We start from the raw sequence: 21,926 nt of genomic DNA, 5'->3' as shown, positions 1-21,926 counted from the left end.
CCCTTTTTGATGGAAGAAAGGTTTCCCATCACTTCCAAGCTATTACCTCCATACAGTTAGGGATTACATAGAAGCAAGAACAGGGACACTCTGTCTACCAATCTGTTTTTTATTTGAAAACTCCCCCAAGCTTTTCCATTATCTTCTCCATATCAAGCTTGACCTGAAGAGAAAACCTGGCTTCAGAGGGGTCAATGCAGTCTAGACTTTCTCCTCATCCTGTACAGCCGACCACCACCTCCACCCCCATCCTGCATATTGCCTTAGGATATAGGGATGTTCTCCCCCTCCTCCTTATTCCCACTCACCTCAAGCCCCTGCCTCCTTTGGTCCAGTCCCCCATTTCCCACCTACAATAGCATCTCCCCGTCACCATAATCTTTCTATTTCACTAGCCCGCCCCTTGGGCTTAAGGGGTCTGGAGATGGAGATGGGATTTGTCTCTCAATTGACAGCACTGCTGTTGTGCTTTCTGGCTGTCCACTCTTATACTGGATGGTCGGAGCATTTTTTTAAAAAGAAAAGTCACTTGCTGTTTGTCCAGACATCGATGTCTTAGATGTTTAAGATATTTGGAGCTCCTAAGTAGAGGAGCCAGACTGAAGAAAATGAGTTACTAATGACTGAGTGATGATACTATTAATTATATGATTTATAAGCGATAAAATATATTCAGGACAATTACTCATTATCAACGATGCTGCTAATAAACCTAATGTTAAACCATTACTGCTACTGCTTATAAACTACCTCCTAAAACTACTACTGCTACTAATAAAAATATGTTGTTGGTTATTATGGGAACCATTTAATAACATATTAAATATATAATATTTTAAACATTAAAAAGAGCTGTAAACCAGGCATTAAACCTGCATTATGTGATTGTTTTGGCCACTTGGGGGCAGCTGTAACAAGCTGTGAACACAACACTGACATATTATCACCTTTTATGTTAGTTTATATTGTGTAACTTGTTAGCAGACAGTTGCTTATTTACACATATGGAGCAACATTATCATTCTTTTGGAGTCGTGTTTGTGTCCACTTGATGAATGTAAGTCCAACATTTACTCTCTTTTAACTTGTTTTTTGGTCTCTACCAACTCCTGAGGAAAATATCTAGCTCTTACGCTACTAACTGCTCCACTATGTTCACCAGCTAGTAACTGTGTCACAGCAGGTGGCGTACAGTGGGTTTTTAGAGCATTTTCTTTAAACAGTGCTTACAAGAGCAGTGAGAATGAACCAAAACAGTAAAGCTGTGTGCTGCAAACCCAAAACAATGAGCTGAAATGCTCCGTAAAGCTGAGAGGAACTGCAGAGTCAGATAATAATTCTCTGTGGATTTTTCACTACAAACAGTACAAGCGACTTCTTTCACATTAAACATTGTCATTAGAGCTATTGTTAAATAAACATTTTGAGTACAGCAGTTTTAATGGTGCTCCATACAATATCCAGAACATTAATATAGCAGCAAACAACTATTTTTTATGTAAAGACATAGAGGAGTAATGTCTACCTGAGCAGAGAATGAAGTCACTCTACCTCTATGTGTGTTGTAATCTGAGCTTCTCTGTGCTTTATTGACATAGCCGGGCCAGTCGCGTGTGACTTTTAGTGCATGTTCGTGTGTCCAACTAGCTAGCTCACGGCCACCATTCTGCACTTTTCTCATAGGTGGTTACTGCTGATAACGCCGTCCTGACTGACGGCGCCGTTGCAGAAGCGTAGCACCCACCCTCCAGTTCCCCCTCAGGTAAACACTGTCAGCTCTGTCAGCACTGTCACTGTTAGCGCTGTTAGCACTGTTAGCTGCAAGTCGTCGCAATGTTGAGAGCCATGCAGAGGCAACAGAAATGCTCCAAATCTTGCATTTAGCACCTTTAAATTACAATAATAATAATAATAATAATAATAATAATAATAAAAACAAACAAGTACAACTTGACATGATTAAAATAAAAAATCATGTTGATAACTAATACAAATTATAATACACTAAGACCTAAGCAACACCTAATGCAATTAGACACAAAACTGGAAATGGCAAGGTCTGAGTGTAACAAACATTTTCTGGCCTTCGGAGGAAATTAATTGGTAAACATGCAAATCTGCCTAATTACCAGTGATACCATAATGAGTCTTTACAGTTCATTGTTAAATAATATTTAAATACTGTCAGCCATCAAATGGGTCAGAGCTAGAAGCAAAAACAAAGCCCACTAATGCTTATGTATTTAACTGCTATTACAGGGCATGTAAAAAGGTTTGGCATTTTAAAGGTGTACTCCTACGCACTTCAATTCTAAATAATGTATAGGCTGCAGAATGCGTGGCCATCACTGTTGACATGTGATCTGTGGTAAAATGGGATGTTGACGATTATTTTAGACCCCAGTGTCAATGTTTACAATTAACCCCCATTTCAGCTGAATTATTATCTATCCTCTGTGAATTTTCTGTAGGTTACAGGCAAAACACACTTATCTCAGGGCCCCTGGATGCAGCGATTTGTCTGGGATTGCTCAGTTCAAGCGTATTTTCTCAATGCCTGCCCAGTTACCAAGCTGCATATTAAAACATCCACGAGGACGTAGCCTTGGTTGTAAGTTTAAGTTTTATTTCAACCACAAAGTTTATGACCTGGAAAAAGAATTATCATATTATTATTACATTATTGGTTTTTATTGTATTAAGCGATCAAATTATGGGTAGTTACATTTGATGCATTCAGGGACAGAGCTGCATAATGAGTGTGGAACATTTCAAATAGCAAAAAAGCCACTTTCTATTACGACTAAGGCCATCTATAATGATAACAAAGAACGAGTAAATGTAAGTGCACAGAGGTCATTTTTGAAGGCAACAGAGATAAACTGGGATTTTTTTCTTTCACAAAATTTCCTTCAAAGCGAGAAACAACGAAGGGAACAGGGGACAAGGGAGAAAAAAAAGTCTTCATTGAATATTCATTAACCGGTGCCTAGGTGTATACATGGCTCTTAACCACTCTTGTTTATGACTTAAGGACTTGTAGTATTGACCTTAGTTTAACACAGCAGCAGATACCAAATTAACCTCTAGCCTCCACAGGGCTAGCCATGCCCTGCTAACAAGCAACCTGTCTAGACACACAAGAGGTACTTTATGATTCCACCTCTCACAATCCCTCTCTCTCTTTCTCTCTCTCTCTCTCTCTCTCTCTCTCTCTCTCTCTCTCTCAACCTCACTGTCTCTGTTAACACGTACTGGCACATCCTCCCTCCCTCTATCCTCTTCTATCTTTCACCTCACCATTTCATCCCTGTTTTGCCCCTGCACCATTTTTCATGTACCTCCCAAGCTGTGCAGTGTTTGGGTCATGCACCCACCAACCAGAGTTTTATCAGATGGTAGACTTTCTCTTATCCTTCAAAACACCGCTAGCCTGGCCACGGCAGAATAAAATACTAAAAAGATCTGAAACCTCTAGGATGCTTAATTTCAATTACACTCACAAAAATAAGCACAATAGTAAGGCTATAATGCATTTTAAAATGTATACTATATACATTGTAAAGCAATGACCCTTTAATAATATTATAAAACTAGGATATTATCTAAAGTGCAATAAGGTCACTAAACTCACTTCTGGGTATCAAATAAACAGTATAACATTGTTAGATTGTTAATTTTTTTGATACCATCAGCGTATTTCATTCCTTTTCCCTAACTTGCAAAATACTGTACTTTAGTCTTTAGTATAGTTCAATATTTTTTTCAGAAAAAAGGTAATGTATTGCTTGTATTATTGAACGAACATTTCAAACCCTCAAAATATTTAGTTTACTATCATACCGGACAGAGAAAAGCATAAAATCCTCACATTTGAGAAGCTGACTTTTGCTTGAAAAGTGACTAGAACAATTTATCACATATCAAAATAGCTGCCAAATACTTTTCTGTTAATCGACTAATCAGTTAATCGACCAATTGTTGCATCTCTACTGTAGTTACAGTCTGCACTACGATCCAGACATTGATGCTCTCCACGAATCCTTGATGACAGCTCAGACCTCAACCCGTTACTGTACATCTGGTGGTCCACTCTCAACAGCAGCTGAAGACTGTGATAGTGTGTACTGGTCCATGGAGGCTGTGATTGTAAAAAACAAGCATAGAGCAGTAACTCAGGAAAACATTTCTCCGTCAGATTATGTGGCATACACTTTTTCAGGTAGTGATATGTTTCTTATAATAATATAACTTGCAACTAAAAATGTCTTGCTATGGTCATGATCTCACAAGATGACTAGTTATAAGAATATAACATGTACAATATGAAATGTACTATTCCAAATTACCAAATACCAAGAGGAAAAGTCTGTTACAGATTTTCCATGTGCTTTTGGGATTAAATTACTGTTATATGCACAACATCAGGATCAGACTACTAAAATCAAATATTTAACTTCGTATTTAGCTAATTTTAGTCAGAAACAAAGATAAGATAAAATATACTTTGATTGTCCCCGTGGGGAACTTTTCCTGGATTCCGTCCAACTGCAGTTACAAACACTAAATTAAAACGGCATCAACATCAATAATAAACGATTCCACACAAGACAGGGAAACAGTTTCACAGAAACAGATGTTTCAACACGTACACAGTCCACATACATAATGGCACATACTATCACACACACCATGGCAGGTATTGCACCCAGGTAGTGCACTGCACCGTCTACCGGCTTGTCCATATTGCACAGACAATAGCCCAATATTACACAGATGCAACATATTGCACTGTCCCAATTTAACATATTGCACTGTCCCTATTTAACATAGGCTCCAACGTTGTTGCCTGCATCTGAAGTGTACAAAAACTGTAGGGTAATCTGCATAAGTACAAAGCCACTGTGCAAATTGATGATCTGTTGACTAAAAATGTGTCTAATTAGGCAAGACAAGGCAAAAAGTGCCAAAAGAACATGAAGACATAATTAAAACAGTTATAAAAACATTAAAATATTAAATATTAGAAAATAAAAACAAGCTAAAATAAAAGCTAGGATCGAAGTTATAATAGAATATAACACACAAGAGTAAAAGCTCTAGTGCAGTATAAGATCATTATCTGGTTTAATAAAAGGAAGCAGCAAACAGGAAAAGTTTTAAACTTTGATTTAAAAGAACTCAGAGTTGGAGTTAGTCCGGCAGTTTTCTGGGAGCTTATTCCAGATATTTGGTGCATAAAAACTGAACACTGCTTCTGCATGTTTAGTTCTGACTTTGGAGACACTTAGCAGACCTGATCCAGATGACCTGAGAGGTCTGGATGGTTCATAACAATGCAGAAGATCAGAAATCTATTTTGGCCCTAAACCATTTAGTGCTTTGTAAACCAGCAGCAGTATTTTGAAATCAATTCTCTGAGAGACAGGGAGCCAGTGTAGAGACCTCAGAACTGGACTGATATGATCAGTGTCTGTCTGCTGTTCTGTCTCTCTCTCTCTGTTTCATTGCGCTCTTCAGGTTTCTGTCCTCACTGGGTCTCCGTAGAGTGCTCGCCTCTGATTGGTCAATTCTCGGTCCATTCACACAATACAATCGTTGTGAGGACGTCTATCTGGTGAGTGAAATGCTACCAAACATCCATCTACTGATGACAATTACTACCATAAAACACCTCCATGTGCAGCCGGCTTCGACTCCACTACACGTGTAACATGTACTTACAAGAATAACGACCCTCTCACACCAACATGTGAGAGTATATTATATGTAATTCACTGAAGAGTTGTCAGCTAGCTGGTTAGCTGCACCAAGTAGCTAGCAGCTAGCAGCTAACACTCACTATTGCTCTTTATCACGCAGCTACATGCTACTACATCACTGTGGTCAAACCAGACACATGTCCAGGTGCTTCTACACTCAACACGGATTGTAATTAACACCCTGCTGTTTTTACTAATGAGCACCATGGAGCACGAGTTAGCCGTCATGATGCTAATGTAGCTAGTTGATGTTTATCTTCATCCCTCTCAGATCACAGTCAAGATGAGTCTGAGAAAGCAAACCCCGAGCGACTTCCTGAAGCAGATCATTGGGAGACCTGTGGTGGTCAAACTGAACTCTGGTGTAGATTACAGAGGTAATGCAAACTATCCACTTGTGTCCATAAATGTCATTTTTAAAGTGATATCTATCCAAACACATGTGTGTGATCTGTCTACAGGTGTCCTGGCCTGCCTGGATGGGTACATGAACATTGCCATAGAGCAGACTGAGGAGTATGTCAATGGGCAGCTCAAGAACAAGTATGGAGATGCTTTTCTAAGAGGAAACAATGGTAAGATAATCAAATTTATAAGTATATTTTCAATATATGGGCATCATTGGCACTTGGGGCAGTGCATAGTTCTTCTCAAGTCAAGTCAAATTTATTTCTATAGCACACTTCAAACAACTTGAGCTGACCAAAGTGCTTTGAGGTGTCTGCTGTTAGATGCAGCATATTTATATAGATGGTTTGTATTAGGAGAGTATATTGGAATGTTAGTTGTTGTTTGGGCCTTCCTGATTTAGAGCTGGGTCAGAGTTGAAGAGACATCTGGTCACGGTAAAGATATACCAAATGCTAAGTCAGCAGGGTCCTGGGAGGCCTGGGTCAGAGTTGAAGAGACATATGGTGGCAAAAGAGAGGTGTTTCTATTTTTATTTGTCCCTCTCCTAAAACCATATGAGGAAACTAAGGGTTTGACCAGAACAAGCTCGGTATTTAAGGAGCTGTCTGTATACGTTCGAGAGAGTTCTCTCATTATTCGGCTGGAGGCTCTCCAAGTAACGTGTTACTTGTTTACAATACTGAACTTATTGTAATAAATTTGTTATACAACTAAGACAGTGTCGGCGGAGTTTCTCTTCAAACATCTTCAACTGCATCACCACAGAAGATACATCAGCTTTACAGACAGGTAGAATAAAAACAGAATAAAAACAGATCAACAGAGCAGACAACAAAATCTCACACTTCCACAGACAGAGACCAAGATACAAATCCATGAGTAAAAGACTGTTATAATGAGCATTATAAAAAGCCAATTAGTAATCACAATTCAAGTGCATTCAAAAGCCAAAGAAAAGAGGTGGGTCTTGAGCTGTGCAGACTCTGTATAGAGGGAGCAGATCTGATGTGGAGAGGCAGTTTGTTCCACAGACTAGGGCCCGCAACTGAGAAGGCGCAGTCGCCCCTGAGCTTCCGCCAAGCCCGAGGGACGACCAGAAGTGACTGGTTGGAAGACCTGAGCGCCCTAGGTGGGGTTTAGGGAGTTAAAAGGGCAGATAGGTAGGAGGGAGCTGATCCATGAAGTGCTTTAAAGACAAATAATAAAGTCTTAAAATGGACTCTAAAAGTGACAGGGAGCGAGTGGAGGGAAGCGAGTACGGGGGAAATATGCTCATGTTTCCGGGAACCAGTTAAAAACCTTGCGGCAGCGTTCTGCACATACTGCAGACTTGACAGTGAAGACTGGCTGACTCCCATGTAGAGGGAGTTACAGTAGTCAAGGCGAGAGGTAATAAAAGCATGGATAACTTTTTCACAATCATGGAAAGATAAGAAGGGTTTTATCATCGTTACATGTGAACAAAAGTCTGTCTTATACACAGTGGTGCAGATGAGGGTATGTGCAGGTATACGGGGTATGCTCACCTCTCTCTCTCTGGCGTTTTACAGTATACCCACCTATCAGCCAAAAAGCCATTTACAATATATAGGAGAGTATACCCACTTCCTCCTCGGTAACCTACCTATCTACCTAGCAGGACATTCACCTCATCAACGACCACTACACCACTGCTTACAAGCCGAGATGAGTGTTTTGAGTACGTTTTTGATTAGTCAACTCGTTGAGAAAAGTAACCCATTCTCTGAGAAAAGTTTATAGACACAAACATTTTTCACAGCAGACATTTTGACCTGTCATAGTAGAGAAAGCACAGGTGTTACTAATAACATTAAAGATGGCTCTGTTCTATTCAAGTGTCCCAGTGTGAAATTTAAATATGTATCCTATAGAGATATCTTTAAATCACTGAAGTACCCCTTTAAATACGAGTATTTTATTGGCGGGGATGAATGTATGACAGCTCAGTCTCAGGATCTTGTGGGCAGAGATATCCCAGGAAGTGTGTTAGATAGAGCTTCAAATGGTGCCAGTTAACGAAACAGTTTAAGTGACAACACAAAGCTCTACTGTTCAACAAACAAAAAGTCCCATGACACCGAAAGACCTGGCTGCAGAATGTGTGGCCATCATTGTTAACATGTGATCTGCAGTAAAATGAGATGTTGATGAGTTTAGACCCCAGTGTCAATGTTTACAATTAACCCCCATTTCAGCTGAATTATTTATAAATTTATGTATTTTAAATATCCATCCTTGGTGAATTTTCTGTTGGTTACAAACAAAACACACTTATCTCAGGGCCCCTGGATACTGCGATTTGTCTGGGATTGCTCAGTTCAAGCGTATTTTCTCAATGCCTGCCCAGTTACCAAGCCGCATATTAAAACATCCGCAAGGACGTAGCCTCGGTTGTAAGTTTACATTTTATTTTAACCACACAGTTTATGACCTTTAAAAAAAATATCACATTATTATTACATTATAGGTTTTATTGTACAGTATTAAACAATCAAATTATGGTTAATTACATTTGCTGGGATGGATTGGATGGGTAAATAGACAATCAGAAAACACTAACATTGTATTTAGATGTTTGTTTTAGTTTTAAAATGTTTCTTTAATTGGTCAGATTTGCATATTCCAAAAAGTGTGAACTGGCCCTTTAAATCTATGAAACAGGCTTTGCCGTGGAGCATTGATAATGTGGGAAGCTTAAAGCTACCGACATTAGGAGCTCTCTTGCTTTTTCTTTTCTTAAAACTTTTGTCTGCTGTCAATCTTTGATGAATAAAATATAAATAAAAGAAGAACCAGAACATTCACAACTTTTGCTTGAAGAATCATTTTTTTTCTTTTTCAAGTCCACATCTTCTTCCCTCTGTCTAGATTTTCCCTACACCAGCCATGTACTGTATTTACTGTTCCCTCTTGAATATGAGTCATGCTGGCCAGTGGAGTTCTCAGTGTGATAAAAGAGCCATCAGCTAAAGATGGGGCTATTTTAGTCGAAGCAGAACAGGTTGATAAAAGTAGATTTAAGTAAAAGTAACATTTAGTTTACCTGACTTATTTTCTGTAAAAACTGCAAAACAATTCCACAATTCACGTTGAGAAATGTGACTGTTTATTCACAATGAGTTCTGCGCCAGTGGGTCAGAGTTTCCCACAGGTCATTAATTTGTGGTGGGATGTAAAGGGTGGGGTGATGGCAAACAGCATTGATATAAATAAAATAAATATAAATACCTGGCCCCATAGAGTACCCTTTATCTCTGGAAAGCTGAGAAATGTTGACCACAAAACAAGAAATGATGTGTCAATAAATTTCAGATCGGTCTCAGAGATGTCATTGTGTCACTCACTAAAACTACAGTCTTTAATGTTTTTCTGATTTCTTTCCTCTCTTTCCACAGTCCTTTACATCAGCACCCAGAAGAGGAAAGCGTAGTGAAGACCATTCAGTTTTTCATTTCCCAGTGTTTGATGTGCCAGTGGACAACTTGTCCTGTGTTTTTGGTTCTGTAAAGCCCGAAAGTCCTGAAGAATGTTTGTTTTTGTAAAAGTGGAATAAGTTAATAAATCCTGAGTTTTGATTTATCTCTGATTTGGTGACTATTATTTACATATTTGGTGTTATCACAAGGAAAAAACAATATTTTTTTTCTATAAAAATGTAAATGTAGGGTTTGAAGTAATAGTAACATTTCAACAGGCCTCATTTTGAAAAAGATTGTCATTCATATTGTAATATCATGCGATTTAATTCTTGAATATATCCGGCTTCTCCACTGCCAGTGGAATAAAGATGGGCATTTTGTGGCTAAATCATTCACTCATAGTTAATCCCTGGAGCAAGCACATCTACCACTGTTTTACCACAAGGCTTTAAAAGGATTAGAACATAATTTTGTAATTTGTCAGTACTAATGTGCTAATTTTGTAATTGATCTTGATACGACTTGCCTGCAGAAACCCATTACTGAATGGCCTGTGTACAAATGTACTCATCATCCTGCATTTACTTTGTATTACGAGTAATTTGATGAACAGCTGTTCAAGTAATGCTTCACATATAAAAAGAAACTGAGTTTCTATTGAAAGCTCAATTTTTTTAATAGCTTTTTTTTTTGCCTTGCTTGTTTAGAAATTGAACATGACTAATGTTACTGGAAGTATTCCTGCAGCTCTTTATGATGACTCAGTCCAGTAATGTACCTGCATCTGAACTCATCCAGTCTAGTAAATCATATGACTGCATGATGGAGTACCCATGCATACAAAAGTAACCTGTTGCTTGTTTTAATGCAGTATTATGGAACAATTCAATATGTACATGTGAAAGAAAATTCTTCACTTACTGGCCATTTAAATATCCATTACTGAATAACACAGTGACTGCAGGACTGATCCATAAATGGTGCCACCTGCAGGCTACGTAAGGCTGCATTAACATGTAAACAGATCTGTCAGATCGACTCCCACTGCCCTCTGCAGCAGCACACTTCCATGTGTTAGTGCTTTTCAGTGTCTCAGAACACACAGCTTACCTTTTGTCATCTGTGGCTGCACATAGATGCTCTTTGTTCATCAGGTTTGGATCGGCTCTGCCGCCTCCCTCGACGTTGCCCTGTGAAAATGAATACAGAAGCATATATGCAAGGAATTGGAAGTTTATTCCATTTCAGTTTGGCCTGTGGTAATTTAGCAAATGAGTTCAAAAGTGGCATCACCTCATTACGCTAAGATAAGAACGCTATAAATATATGATTCATTAGGCTCTTAATGAGAATGCTGTGGTGAGGAGGCAGTGAGGGGAATTATTTTCCTTCCAAGGGTGGATTTTTTGAGAGCCCTGTTTTCCAACCTGTACATGCGCACTCTGGCCCCTGGAAGGAGACAAAAGGCTGCCAAGGTCAGGCCCGACTTGAGAGTGAAGGACGCGTTATTGATCAAACTCTGCCGAGCTGCAGCTGTAGAGAGGGGATGTTGGGGAAGAGGGGGGGGGGGATTGAGCTGCAACACACACACACACACTGGCAGACATAGGCGCTGAGTGATGTGTACACAGAAACGCATTGTACACAGTGCAACACACAAAGAATCATTATGGCACTAGTGAGGGTTAGTACAGGCAAATATTTACCCACTGGAATCATAACTGAGCCGCTGGCTGTGTGGCCTCGCAGGGAACCCAATTAATACCATTCACGCAAATGACCTAGTGGCAGACATCATGCTATTGAACCAAAACACTGTGAACTGATGCAGACACTTTCATTCTGCATGTCAACATCAGAGTATTGATTTTAGCCTCACAACCCTTTTTTCAAACCTATATTTTTTCTTTTGGATCATGTGCACGATGAATGTGAAAATAATTTATTTGATATAGTTTATTTCAAGATGTTTGTTTAGGGCACTGGTCGGTCCCCACTCACCCCCATAAAAGCTCAGGGGGGTGGCGGAGGATGCTGCAGTGGCTCGGCGTTGACGTATGGAGGTGAGTGATGGAGGGGAGAGGACAAAGGAGGATAGAATAGGTGACAGTCTTGTTACGGGAGGAAAAAGCAAAGGGGGAGATTCAAGTCTTACAGCACCACCAGCTGCCAGAGCTACAAAACTACAGTGGAGTCACAGGAGGGAGGAAGGGTGGAGGAGGGAGGGAGGGAAAGTGGAGTATGACTTTGACCCTGACTGATCACTGCAGCATGACTGTCTAGCCTTTTCACAAGGGATCAAAGGATGACAAGGACAACCTGAAAATCAGTGATTTTTATCCCCCATGTTTGGCGGTAGCATGTTCTCATCTGGACAAGGACACATTCTGTCTTCCTCTATGCAAATCTATTCAGAGTGGATCTTTTCATATAAATGGTTTTGCCAGGGTTGAGAGTTTGCTACACATCAGGAACATTCAAGTATTTTTTCCTCTCCCTCCCTTTTTTTTTTCTTCCTGTTGCACACATTCAGCAGTATCAAGGTGAATCACCACACGGTAAACAAGTGCATCGTGTGGGCATGGACTAAATAATGTGGTAGACAAAATACCAGAAACACCTTAAATGCAACACCACAAATTACAGCCTCATAACTTACCTCTCTGATTCTCTCTCTCTGTTAAAAAAAGCACAATAAGTTAAATAAAAATGTTCTTGCCTTACATTGTACCCACTGCCTATATGTGTTCATGTAAGTCTGTTTTTGCATGTGTAAAGAGACCTCGGTCCTCCTCTCAGCGTACTGGGATCTGTGCTGTCCTGTGTGAACTTGACCAGCTCTAACCTCTGTCTGACAGCTTGTCATGTGTTTAGGATGTAAATGATGGCGGTGACCTCCCACACTGCGTCTCTGCTCTCACATTCCACCGGCTGGGTCAGAGGTCCTGTTAGGTCAGTGCAGAATAAACAAACACCTTAGAAACAGCCTAACAATGGCTGGCCAATGTAATGAAAACAACTGCTACTGATTTATAAACTGAATGCTCCTTGTTTGTCTATTAATCCATTAATCTGATGTGTTTATTCCCCTCAAAATACATCAGGATGAAGTGTGTGTTACTGTGCGTCACTGCTCCACTTCCTTGTCTTTCAGTAACCTAAATCCAGGTTCAAGTTTGACGGTTCGTTTTGATCCTAATTGAGTGTGAGGGCCTGTGCTAGCCTCTGCCGCTCTGCAACCCCTAGGCTCTTTATTTAGCCCCGAGGACAGTCAACCTTGGCCAGAAATGTGACCCTTGACCTTCTTATCTGGAAGAAGCTATTCCCAGCATGGACAGGGGCTTCCGTGATTTATCTTGGCTCCAAATGGCAGCGCGATGCAGATGGTAAGGTTAGGGGAGCGTAACTAGGTACCCTTCAGGAGGCCAGAGAGCAGTACTGTTGCACTCAGAGAGCAGCTCTAATGCTAGGAACAGCAACAGGAAAAGTCTTGCATGGTACAGTAACATGGTCCACGTGAGTCCTTGAACCTTGACCCCAAAAGACTCTCCAGCTGTCCCACAACAGAAGGGTCTATTTTGGAAACACACTTGCTTGAAATCTCTTACTAGATTATGACGATATTGTATTATTGACTATGACCTGACCCACTTATTGAGCTGTGTAGCTTTGACATTGTCACTATTCTTCTCAACAGGCTAAAAGTTGATTTGTTGATTGTATGTTCTATGTTACTGGTGTTGTTCATACAGTACCTGTTACAACCAGAAGAGACGAGGCTTCAGGGTCGGGGTAAAGTGTAGCATCCACGATCAATTTCTGTAGCCTAAAATATATATAAAAAAGAGAATTATTTCCTTTATTTTTTTTTTCCTCTGGTATTTCACTTACTTAAAGCCAGGGTCTGTAATTTTGAGAAACTAGCAAGAGTACACTAGATTTTTAAATACGATCCAACCGAAAAACTGAGCCCAGTATTGCCAACTCTCAGCGTTAGCTCCAAAAGTTGCTAAATCTATGAGAATGTCACCAAGTCGGCAACACTGACTGTCCGTCCCATCAGACGTCCCTTCCCCCAAAATTATCATAATTAATGTAAACAGTGAGCATGGCTATTGTTGGTACTCATAGCTGTCAATCTAGCAGCTTGTAGAAGACAGGTAGACGGGCAGGCAGGTAGGCCGACCAATCATTACATTTGGGCTGAATGAAATGATTGGACGGGTTTATTACAGTCCTGTGACACCCACAGATACCAGATTATTTTTTAATTTTTTTGTCCAATCATTTGATTTATTGATTGCTGTCGGGATGCAATGAGAATTTCAACTAATATAACAGAACATGTCTCTAAAATCTTTATCAACGCTACTTTTAATACTTGAATGGCAAATGATTTAAATCTCCATAAGCAGCTGAAGATTGTGCTATATGACTAAAAGCTCCAGAGCAGCTACTACATGGACCTTGAGGTGAGGTTGTTTTGTCAATTACTGGATCCAATTCTAAAATAAAACTTAACTTTTTAGCGAACAGAGACAAGAAGTCCAGAAAAGAGAAGTGAGAAATGCTCCACTGAGAAAACCCCCAACTCCTGAGGAGCTAATAAACTGACCCTGAGATGAGGTTTGTCCAATTCAAGTTTTCGATTTTGACCTGGTAAAATCTCTCAACAATAACAAAGAAATAGCAATGCCAGGTAGGCCTTGAATTGCCACACAGCTTGAATATTTAATTATTTGGCTTATTCATTGCCAGGACAATGCCTCAACACAGCTTTGAAAGCAAAATGCTCAAAGGTCGTGTCATTCAGACATCTGAAAGACTTGCAATTAACTTGAAATATGTTTTGACAAGATTTAAAACTTGACTCTGACTTGACAAAATTTCCTAATATCTTAAAGTTCAATCCAAAACCTGAAAGGCAAATCAAACACTGAACAAAATAATCCCTTTATTTAAGTTTCTGATAACATGTAACAGTTCTGCTTTTATTTTCCTCTTTGATACACTAATGCGTTTTTGGTTTTATTCCAGGTTGTTCCAAAACAAATCATCTACCATTTGAGAAAAAATAATATACAGTTACAAAATACTTCTCTTAACTGCACAACTCTTTCATTTTAATTCAGATATATTGTACATATCTTATAGTATTTTTCATATTTTCATTGTAACTTTCTTCTATACAGCTTTCATTTTAATTCAGATATGTTGTACATATTTTTTATAGTATTGTTTTGTATTTTTACTGTAATTTTCTTCCATCCTATATCTATGTTTCTTGATTTTTGTACTTACTGTTATTTCTAATTTAATTTTCTTTCCTTGTATGTGAAAACCTACATGGCAATAAATCAGATTCCGATACTTGGTGGCATAAAATATAAGGTCGTGGAAGCTTATTGAATGGCCGTCTAGGGACCTTATCTCACGAAAGAGTATATTTAAGAATGAGGTCATCGGTGCTTGTGAGCAATAATTAGTGAATATGAAGTAATCAGCCTGTGTCAAAGAGCCATTTTCAATCGTCTTTTTTTGCTTCAGAAAGGCTATTGCTTGTTCTGTTTGTCAGCCAAGTCTCACTACTATGCACATGAGATTTGCATGAAATACAAACTAACCCTGCACTCAGGCAATTAGCCTCCATTACGCTGGCGTTCCAATTGCCAATTTGTCTGCCATGCAAGGTAATCCGGAGTGTTGCTGGCAAGCACCCAAAATGGTAATAATGGTATTGCAAGAGTCTTTTGTTGTTGTTTCCTCTCAGACTAACGGCCACAGGCGGCTGGCGTGCCACTGGATGAAATGTTGAGGAAGTGGAAATGTTTGCACGGCAGTCAGGAGTCAAGACTTGACCCTTTGCCCTTGGATGCCACAGTCTAAGCGCTTTTAGGCTGCAGTTGTTTAGAATTTAGTTGTACTCTGTCTAGATGCGTTATTCAGGGTCGGTCTTATGTCTTGTTCTGTTAGTGTGTATTCTGTATGGTGCCTTTTTGTCTTGTTCTGACTCTGTTTTAAGGAGGGCCAAACAAAAAAGCTGCTATAATCAATGTTTTTACATTAACAAATGACTACGTGTATGTGAAAGGTACCGCTTGTACGGTTTGATATCTTACGAGGAGTTATTCCTCATTTTTCCAAAGAATATCATGCAATATGTGTCAATTTCCGCTTGTTACATGTACACAGTCTTTTCAGAATAAACTTCAGTCTTCACAGGAAACAACTTGGTTAGGTTTAGGCAACTAAACTACTTAGTTAAGGCCTTTACACGCCAGGGCCTTTTTATATATATAATAGATATATTTTAGATAGATAGATAGATATTTTTGAACTGTTTTTATCATAGTGCATTCACACAGGACGCAAATATTATGCGGCGAAAAACTACTTAGTTTTGTTGCCACTTAGGTTTAGGTCATGAAAGATCGTGGTTTGGGTTGAAATAACTAAGGAAAAGGCGTAACTTAAGTTACGCAACAGAAGTTACATGATGAATAATGCAACGTTGACTTCTGTTTTCCCACGGGGTATGAATACCAGTCTCCTGGGTGAAAGTCCAGTGTTTTAAGGCCTCTACTCTAAACTTCACTGTTTTAGTTCACTCTCACCGCTTTCATCAGTGTCGTTTCCAGCCACAGCAGGCAGCTGTTTTCAGCGAAATAGCTCTAAAAACCCACTGTACGCTACCAACACTACGCTTCCAAACAGCAGATAGACACAGTTAGCGACAAGGTGGTGAACGTAGTGGAGCATTTAGCAGCTAAAAAAGCAGATATCAGGAGTTTGTAAGAGCAAAACGAAACTAAGGGGAGAGTGAATATTGGACTTCTGTCACAGTGAGCCCCGATGTCAGCGATTACTTCAGTGATGTTATTATAACTGATAGAGTGGTCAAAACTATGAAAATAAGACCCAAGTTGTTATAAACAGGAATGACCCTCTAATGGTACCCTGACAGCTTATAATGGTAATCCTGTTGTTACTGGGATGGTTGAGTGTTGTGTGTGCCTCGGTATGTGTGTTTGTTTCACATTGTGTGTGTCCACAGTTATGGAGAGAAGCTTTGACTCGCTGCACTCAGAGTGCCTGTGATATTGCTCAAGGGTAAAGCCAGACAGAAGAGTTATGACTTCAGCCCATCTCTGGCCATCAGGGAGGTCATAAGGAGGCTACAGCCACACACACATACACACACACACACACACACACACACACACACACACACACACACACACACACACATTTACCTAACACTCAGGAACACATACTAAGCAACCTAATCTATCAGAAAATACACGCATGCACCAACGCACTCACTTGGACACTGGACCAGGGCCAGTATGGACGTCAGGGCGCTGTCATAGACACAATTACAGCCTTTCAGTCTCGGGCCTGCATGGGCTACGTCTCTCCTCTGTCTGTTTGTGTGTGAGAGAGACTGTATGTGAAGATTTGCGTCACAACATATTGTGAAGCAGACAAGGGAGAGCACCTTTCGCATCAAGATATGATTTCCCGTACAGCGCGACACAGGAACAAGAAGCCATTAAATTCAATGTGACACTCCCCGGGTTGGCCACTGATGCTTTTTACGTGGGCGTGTCACTTTAAGACTTTTTAACGACTGTCATGGAAAGTGGACACACACACATACACACATAGACACATACACACCTACGGCAGAAGGTGGCGGTGGAATTGGAGGAGCAGCTTTTATAGGGAAGACGCATATAAAGACAAAACCTGGGAGAGACTTTTATGAAGTGCCACAAGGGAAGGAGCACTGCTTTTAACCGTGCATACATGACCGTTGATGTCATATGCTCCTTAAGTTAAAAAACGTAACAACATATTGTAATGAAACTTCCCCAGTTGATTACTTACAATAAGACAATAATTTTTTTCTTTTTATTGTTTTCTAAAAATATGTGTTTAAATTAGGGCTGTCAAAGTTAACGCGATAACGCTTTAACGCAACTACATTTTAACGCCACTAATTTCTTTAACGCATTAACGCAACTAGCGATTTTTAGGTTGTAGTGTGTATGTCATACTAGCTTGTCGCCAAGGAGGTTAAATAACGCTCCAAACTTACGCTAAATTTTGGCGAGGAAAAACTGGCATGGCCATTTTCAAAGAGGTCCCTTGACCTCTGACCTCAAGATATGTGAATGAAAATGGGTTCTATGGGTACCCACGAGTCTCCCCTTTACAGACATGCCCACTTTATGATAATCACATGCAGTTTGGAGCAAGTCATAGTCAAGTCAGCATACTGACACACTGACAGCTGTTGTTGCCTGTTGGGCTGCAGTTTGCCATGTTATGATTTGAGCATATTTTTTATGCTAAATGCAGTACCTGTGAGGGTTTCTGGACAATATCTGTCATTGTTCTGTGTTGTTAATTGATTTCCAATAAAAACAATTTCAATTAATTTGCGATTAATCGTGATTAAATATTTTAATTGATTGTAAGCCCTAGTTGTTCGTTAAATATGTGCTAATTTGCATGCATTTCCAGAACATAAATCTGAACATTGTATTGATAAAGCCAGGTTCAAAATTCTTGTTTCATTTTGTTGACATCTTAGAGTCAAAGTTTTTACAGGGGGAATTTTGCATCTCTCTTTTTATCACTCCATAAATCAGAAAATACTGCCAACAGCCATAAAAAATCCATTTCCGCCATGTTTTTAGGAATACAATGTTCTGTAAATCAGGCTATGAATGATATATGAACAAACCCCTCTGTAAAAACCATCACAATATAGATAGGAAAGAAACTGAAAAGTTTGGCGTATGTAAGTGCTACTGAAGTGGAGATTTCTGGCTCAGAGTCTGAGAAAAACCTCATTTTGAGAAAACAGTTTTTAAAGATATGAATTGTAAAATGTCATACATTTTACAAGACACTACAGGTGAATAGAGTAAAAAATTAACTACTAGATATCACCATTAAACTTCCCCAGTTGATTACTATGTATTTTGTATTACAAGTTTTCTATAATTGTATGTTTAAATATGCATATGAGGCATTATCTAATGCTAACTTTTAATAAATTTAGGAGAAACCCACAGACATAAACAGACAAACTGTAGTAAAATAAACACCTAAATGTACATTTGGGATGTTTTATTTCCACTAGTCTGACATGTTATGGAAGCAAAATAGCCCAAAACCTCAAAATTGACCAGTGCATGAAAAAGGATGTTTTTGCCTGTGGTGTCTCCCCTTAAGAAAAGCTTGTATAACCTTCAGTTAAATGTGTAAGGTGATGTTTTTCCATGTTATCTGGGCCGTCACCAGTCCCCTGGCTGGTGTACCGTATTGCTCTAAGATGTGTTTTCTACATTTTGGAGACATATCTAAGCCCCATGTGCCCTCTTGTGGCAGACCTCGGTGGTGATTCCACTCGCAGTCAGCCACTCAGCCCTCCTGCTCCTTATTTTAATTGACCTGGATTTGTTCCTTTGCTTTGCTGTAATGAAAAAGCGAGAGGTGCCTCGAGACTGAAAAATCCTGTCAGCTTCGCCCCGCAGCAATTCCCACACCCCAAAACTGGGTCCCCTTTACAAGATCTACTGTTTGAAGCCGAGCAGAAATAAAAAATTTAAAAGACCTGGGTGCTTCAATGCCTTGCGATGAATAATTAAGAAATATGCATTTCCAGATAATGGAGAGGGGGATTATAATACAATTGGATGTAAATTCATTGAAGAAACACTTTGGCATATATTTGTGTGGGGCTTGTACATGAGTTTGTCTTGTATCCTTATTTCTCTGTGTAAAGAGATGGTGAAATATTCATCCGGCGTTTCACACTGACTTTCCCTTTATGTTGAACATGGAGATCACTTTTTAAAAAACAGAAACCTGTACAAATGGGACATGTGCTCATTCGGGTCCTGCACTAAGAGAATACGAACAGGGATACTTCTACCATCCGCCCGTCTGATGCAGATGCACATTAATGCCGTCTGTATCTGCTGCTCAGAGACTCATATTATCAATACGAAGCAATCAATAATCTACATCACGATTGAACAAGGTCATTCAATCAAACTATGTTGGATTAAACATTTAAAATGATTAAATTAGCTTCAGAAAAAGACAGAGAATCAAACTTCGTAATTAATAGATTATACAATTTGATAGACAGAGACCTTCTATGAATAAATAAAATACTGCATGTATGTGTGATTAAACACAATCATTCCTGCAGTAAAAAGCTAAAAGAGCTTCCCATTTTTAATGACTGAAATCCTTCTGTCTGATTAAAATAGTTTCTCTCAAGTTACCTTGTAGAAAATTATAGATTTAAATGCATAAATCATAACAATTGAGTCAGTCACACCTGTCACGGCCTCCATCTGACAGTGTTATATCACATAAAAAGCATATTTGAGGATGAATTCTCCCTCGTTGCTCATTTTTTTCCTTGTTGTCATTACAGAGACGAGCTTACAACTCCCTGTGCAGTTATAATCATAGACCATGGGCCTGTTTGATTTTACACATGATGACTCATCAGAGGTTTAACTCTGCACTTTAAAGCCCGGTGACAAATTTACGGCCTCCATACTGGAAGACAAGTGAATACCGTGCTACGACAGGAAACCTCTCTGTCTCCATCACTCATCTCAGCTGGATTTGAATCATCTTCGCTCGGGGCTGGTAGCAGAGAGAGCCTGGCAACGCTGGGGCTGAGGTGTGCGTATATGTTGTGTGTTTGTGAGTGTGTTTGTGTGTGTGTGTGTGTGTTTGCGTCCTAATTAAGCATCAGCAGCTTCTTGGACCAGAGGGGAGGCAAGACTTCACAGCCATTAAATCAGGACAATGCTTTTTGTGTCACTGGTGCTGGCGTTAAGATGCCCTGCTTCCCCTCCTCCTTCTCCTTGCATCTCTTCTCTCTCCTTACCCTCCCACCTCCTCGCCCTCCGTCAGTCTCACAGCTGCCATGCAGCCTAGGGCTCCAAAAATAAATGATGGCTTCCCAAGTGCATGGTCAAGGCCAGGCAAGTTGGCAGGGCCGGGGCTCCTCCGAGAGCTGTAGCAGTGACTTCTCTCTGGCATGCCCTCTACTGTTGGATTGTGTTAACTACAACTGCACAGGGGTAGAAATAACAGAAATACTGTTGGATATAATGTTGTTGTTGTCCGTGTTTCGGCTGCTCCCGTTAGGGGTTGTCACAGCAGATCATCTGAGATCTGATATTATGATCCGCATATTTAATTTGGCATAGGTTTTACGCCGGATGCAAATACTGTTGAATATAATGCAACACCAAAAACTACTGCTTTATTGTTGAATCAAAGCTTCTCTGACATAGTGTCAGTAAAATTATTTTATCATTTTACGCACTTCATAGCCCCAGACCGTATATCAAAAGGCTTTTTTGAACAACCTTGTTGAATTGGGGTAATTTTGTTTGAATGTGTTTATATGTATATGCAAATTGGTATATGTAAGTGTGTAATACATATTTAACATGCATATGAATGAATTGATCAACTTTACTTCCCTCAGATATTTGTAGAGGACTTTGTTATGTGTAATTTCTAGTTTTTCTTTGTGAAGCACTTTTGCTGTGTTTTTAAACATTAAAAGCTTCACTATGATGTCTGTTGCATTTGATTCAATTGTGCAGGTGTTGATGTTATCGTGTCTAGGGCTGCAACTAAAAATTAATTTCATTGTCAATTAATCTGTTGATTGTTTTCTCGATTCATCGATAGATGTTTGGTCTATAAAATGTCAGAAAATGGTGAAAAATGACGATCAGTGTTTCCCAAAGCCCAAGATGACGTCCTCAAATGTCTTGTTTTGTACACAACTCAAAGATATTCAGTTTACTGTCACAGAGGAGTAAAGAAACCAGAACATATTTACATTTAAGAAGCTGGAATCAGAGAATTTTGACTTTTTTTTCTTAAAAAATTACTCAAACCGAGTAATCGATTATCAATCCATTAAGAAATGGATACTCAACTCTTCTTTAACATGTCTTTTGGAGATAGATAATCAATCAGTGTACAATAAAAGGGCTTTGATATCTTGTTAACACGCTGTATGTCAGATTCCAGCAGATAAAAACACAGTGTCTTTATCTGACTCTGGTGTTTGGCACCTGTATGTCATCAATTTGTATCTTGATGAAAACAAAAAGAACGCTCAGTCTCAGTGGGTGACGGGGAAGTGGAAGTGAGGACACTGACGAGTCAAAGTGGGTCAGCGTAGAGTGTTCCTAATCCAGGCATGACCTCAGGCTTAATCACTCTCAGGGAAAAGTAAGGTCAGCTAAGG

The 21,926-nt window shown here is 39.5% G+C and overlaps 1 protein-coding gene across 3 annotated transcripts; it reads left to right on the top strand.

The window, feature by feature from the left end:
* Window positions 1-5,467: 5,467 nt before the first annotated feature.
* lsm6 (LSM6 homolog, U6 small nuclear RNA and mRNA degradation associated) lies at window positions 5,468-9,780 on the top strand. 3 transcript variants are annotated; one of them, XM_037765858.1, is made up of 4 exons: window positions 5,468-5,617; window positions 6,034-6,139; window positions 6,224-6,337; window positions 9,590-9,780. In XM_037765858.1, exons 2-4 carry the CDS (start codon window positions 6,046-6,048, stop codon window positions 9,622-9,624), a joined length of 243 nt encoding a protein of 80 aa, XP_037621786.1. In that variant the 5' UTR covers window positions 5,468-5,617; window positions 6,034-6,045; the 3' UTR covers window positions 9,625-9,780. The 3 variants fall into 3 exon arrangements, with proteins under 3 accessions (XP_037621786.1, XP_037621788.1, XP_037621787.1); XM_037765860.1 differs by lacking the exon at window positions 5,468-5,617 and adding an exon at window positions 5,731-5,752; XM_037765859.1 differs by lacking the exon at window positions 5,468-5,617 and adding an exon at window positions 5,852-5,907.
* The last annotated feature ends 12,146 nt before the right edge of the window (window positions 9,781-21,926 follow it).

This window comes from Sebastes umbrosus, chromosome 3 (genome assembly GCF_015220745.1).
Source record: "Sebastes umbrosus isolate fSebUmb1 chromosome 3, fSebUmb1.pri, whole genome shotgun sequence".
NCBI lineage: Eukaryota > Metazoa > Chordata > Actinopteri > Perciformes > Sebastidae > Sebastes > Sebastes umbrosus.
This window is presented reverse-complemented; position numbering and strand designations above follow the sequence as displayed.

What these genes read in the sequence shown, in the direction of transcription:
- lsm6 (XM_037765858.1), top strand. Translation starts at nt 6,046, where the DNA reads ATGAGTCTGAGAAAGCAAACCCCGAGCGACTTCCTGAAGCAGATCATT. An exon ending in CTCTGGTGTAGATTACAGAG is followed by an intron (nt 6,140 to 6,223) that starts GTAATGCAAACT and finishes ATCTGTCTACAG; the next exon opens with GTGTCCTGGCCTGCCTGGAT. An exon ending in TTTTCTAAGAGGAAACAATG is followed by an intron (nt 6,338 to 9,589) that starts GTAAGATAATCA and finishes CTCTTTCCACAG; the next exon opens with TCCTTTACATCAGCACCCAG.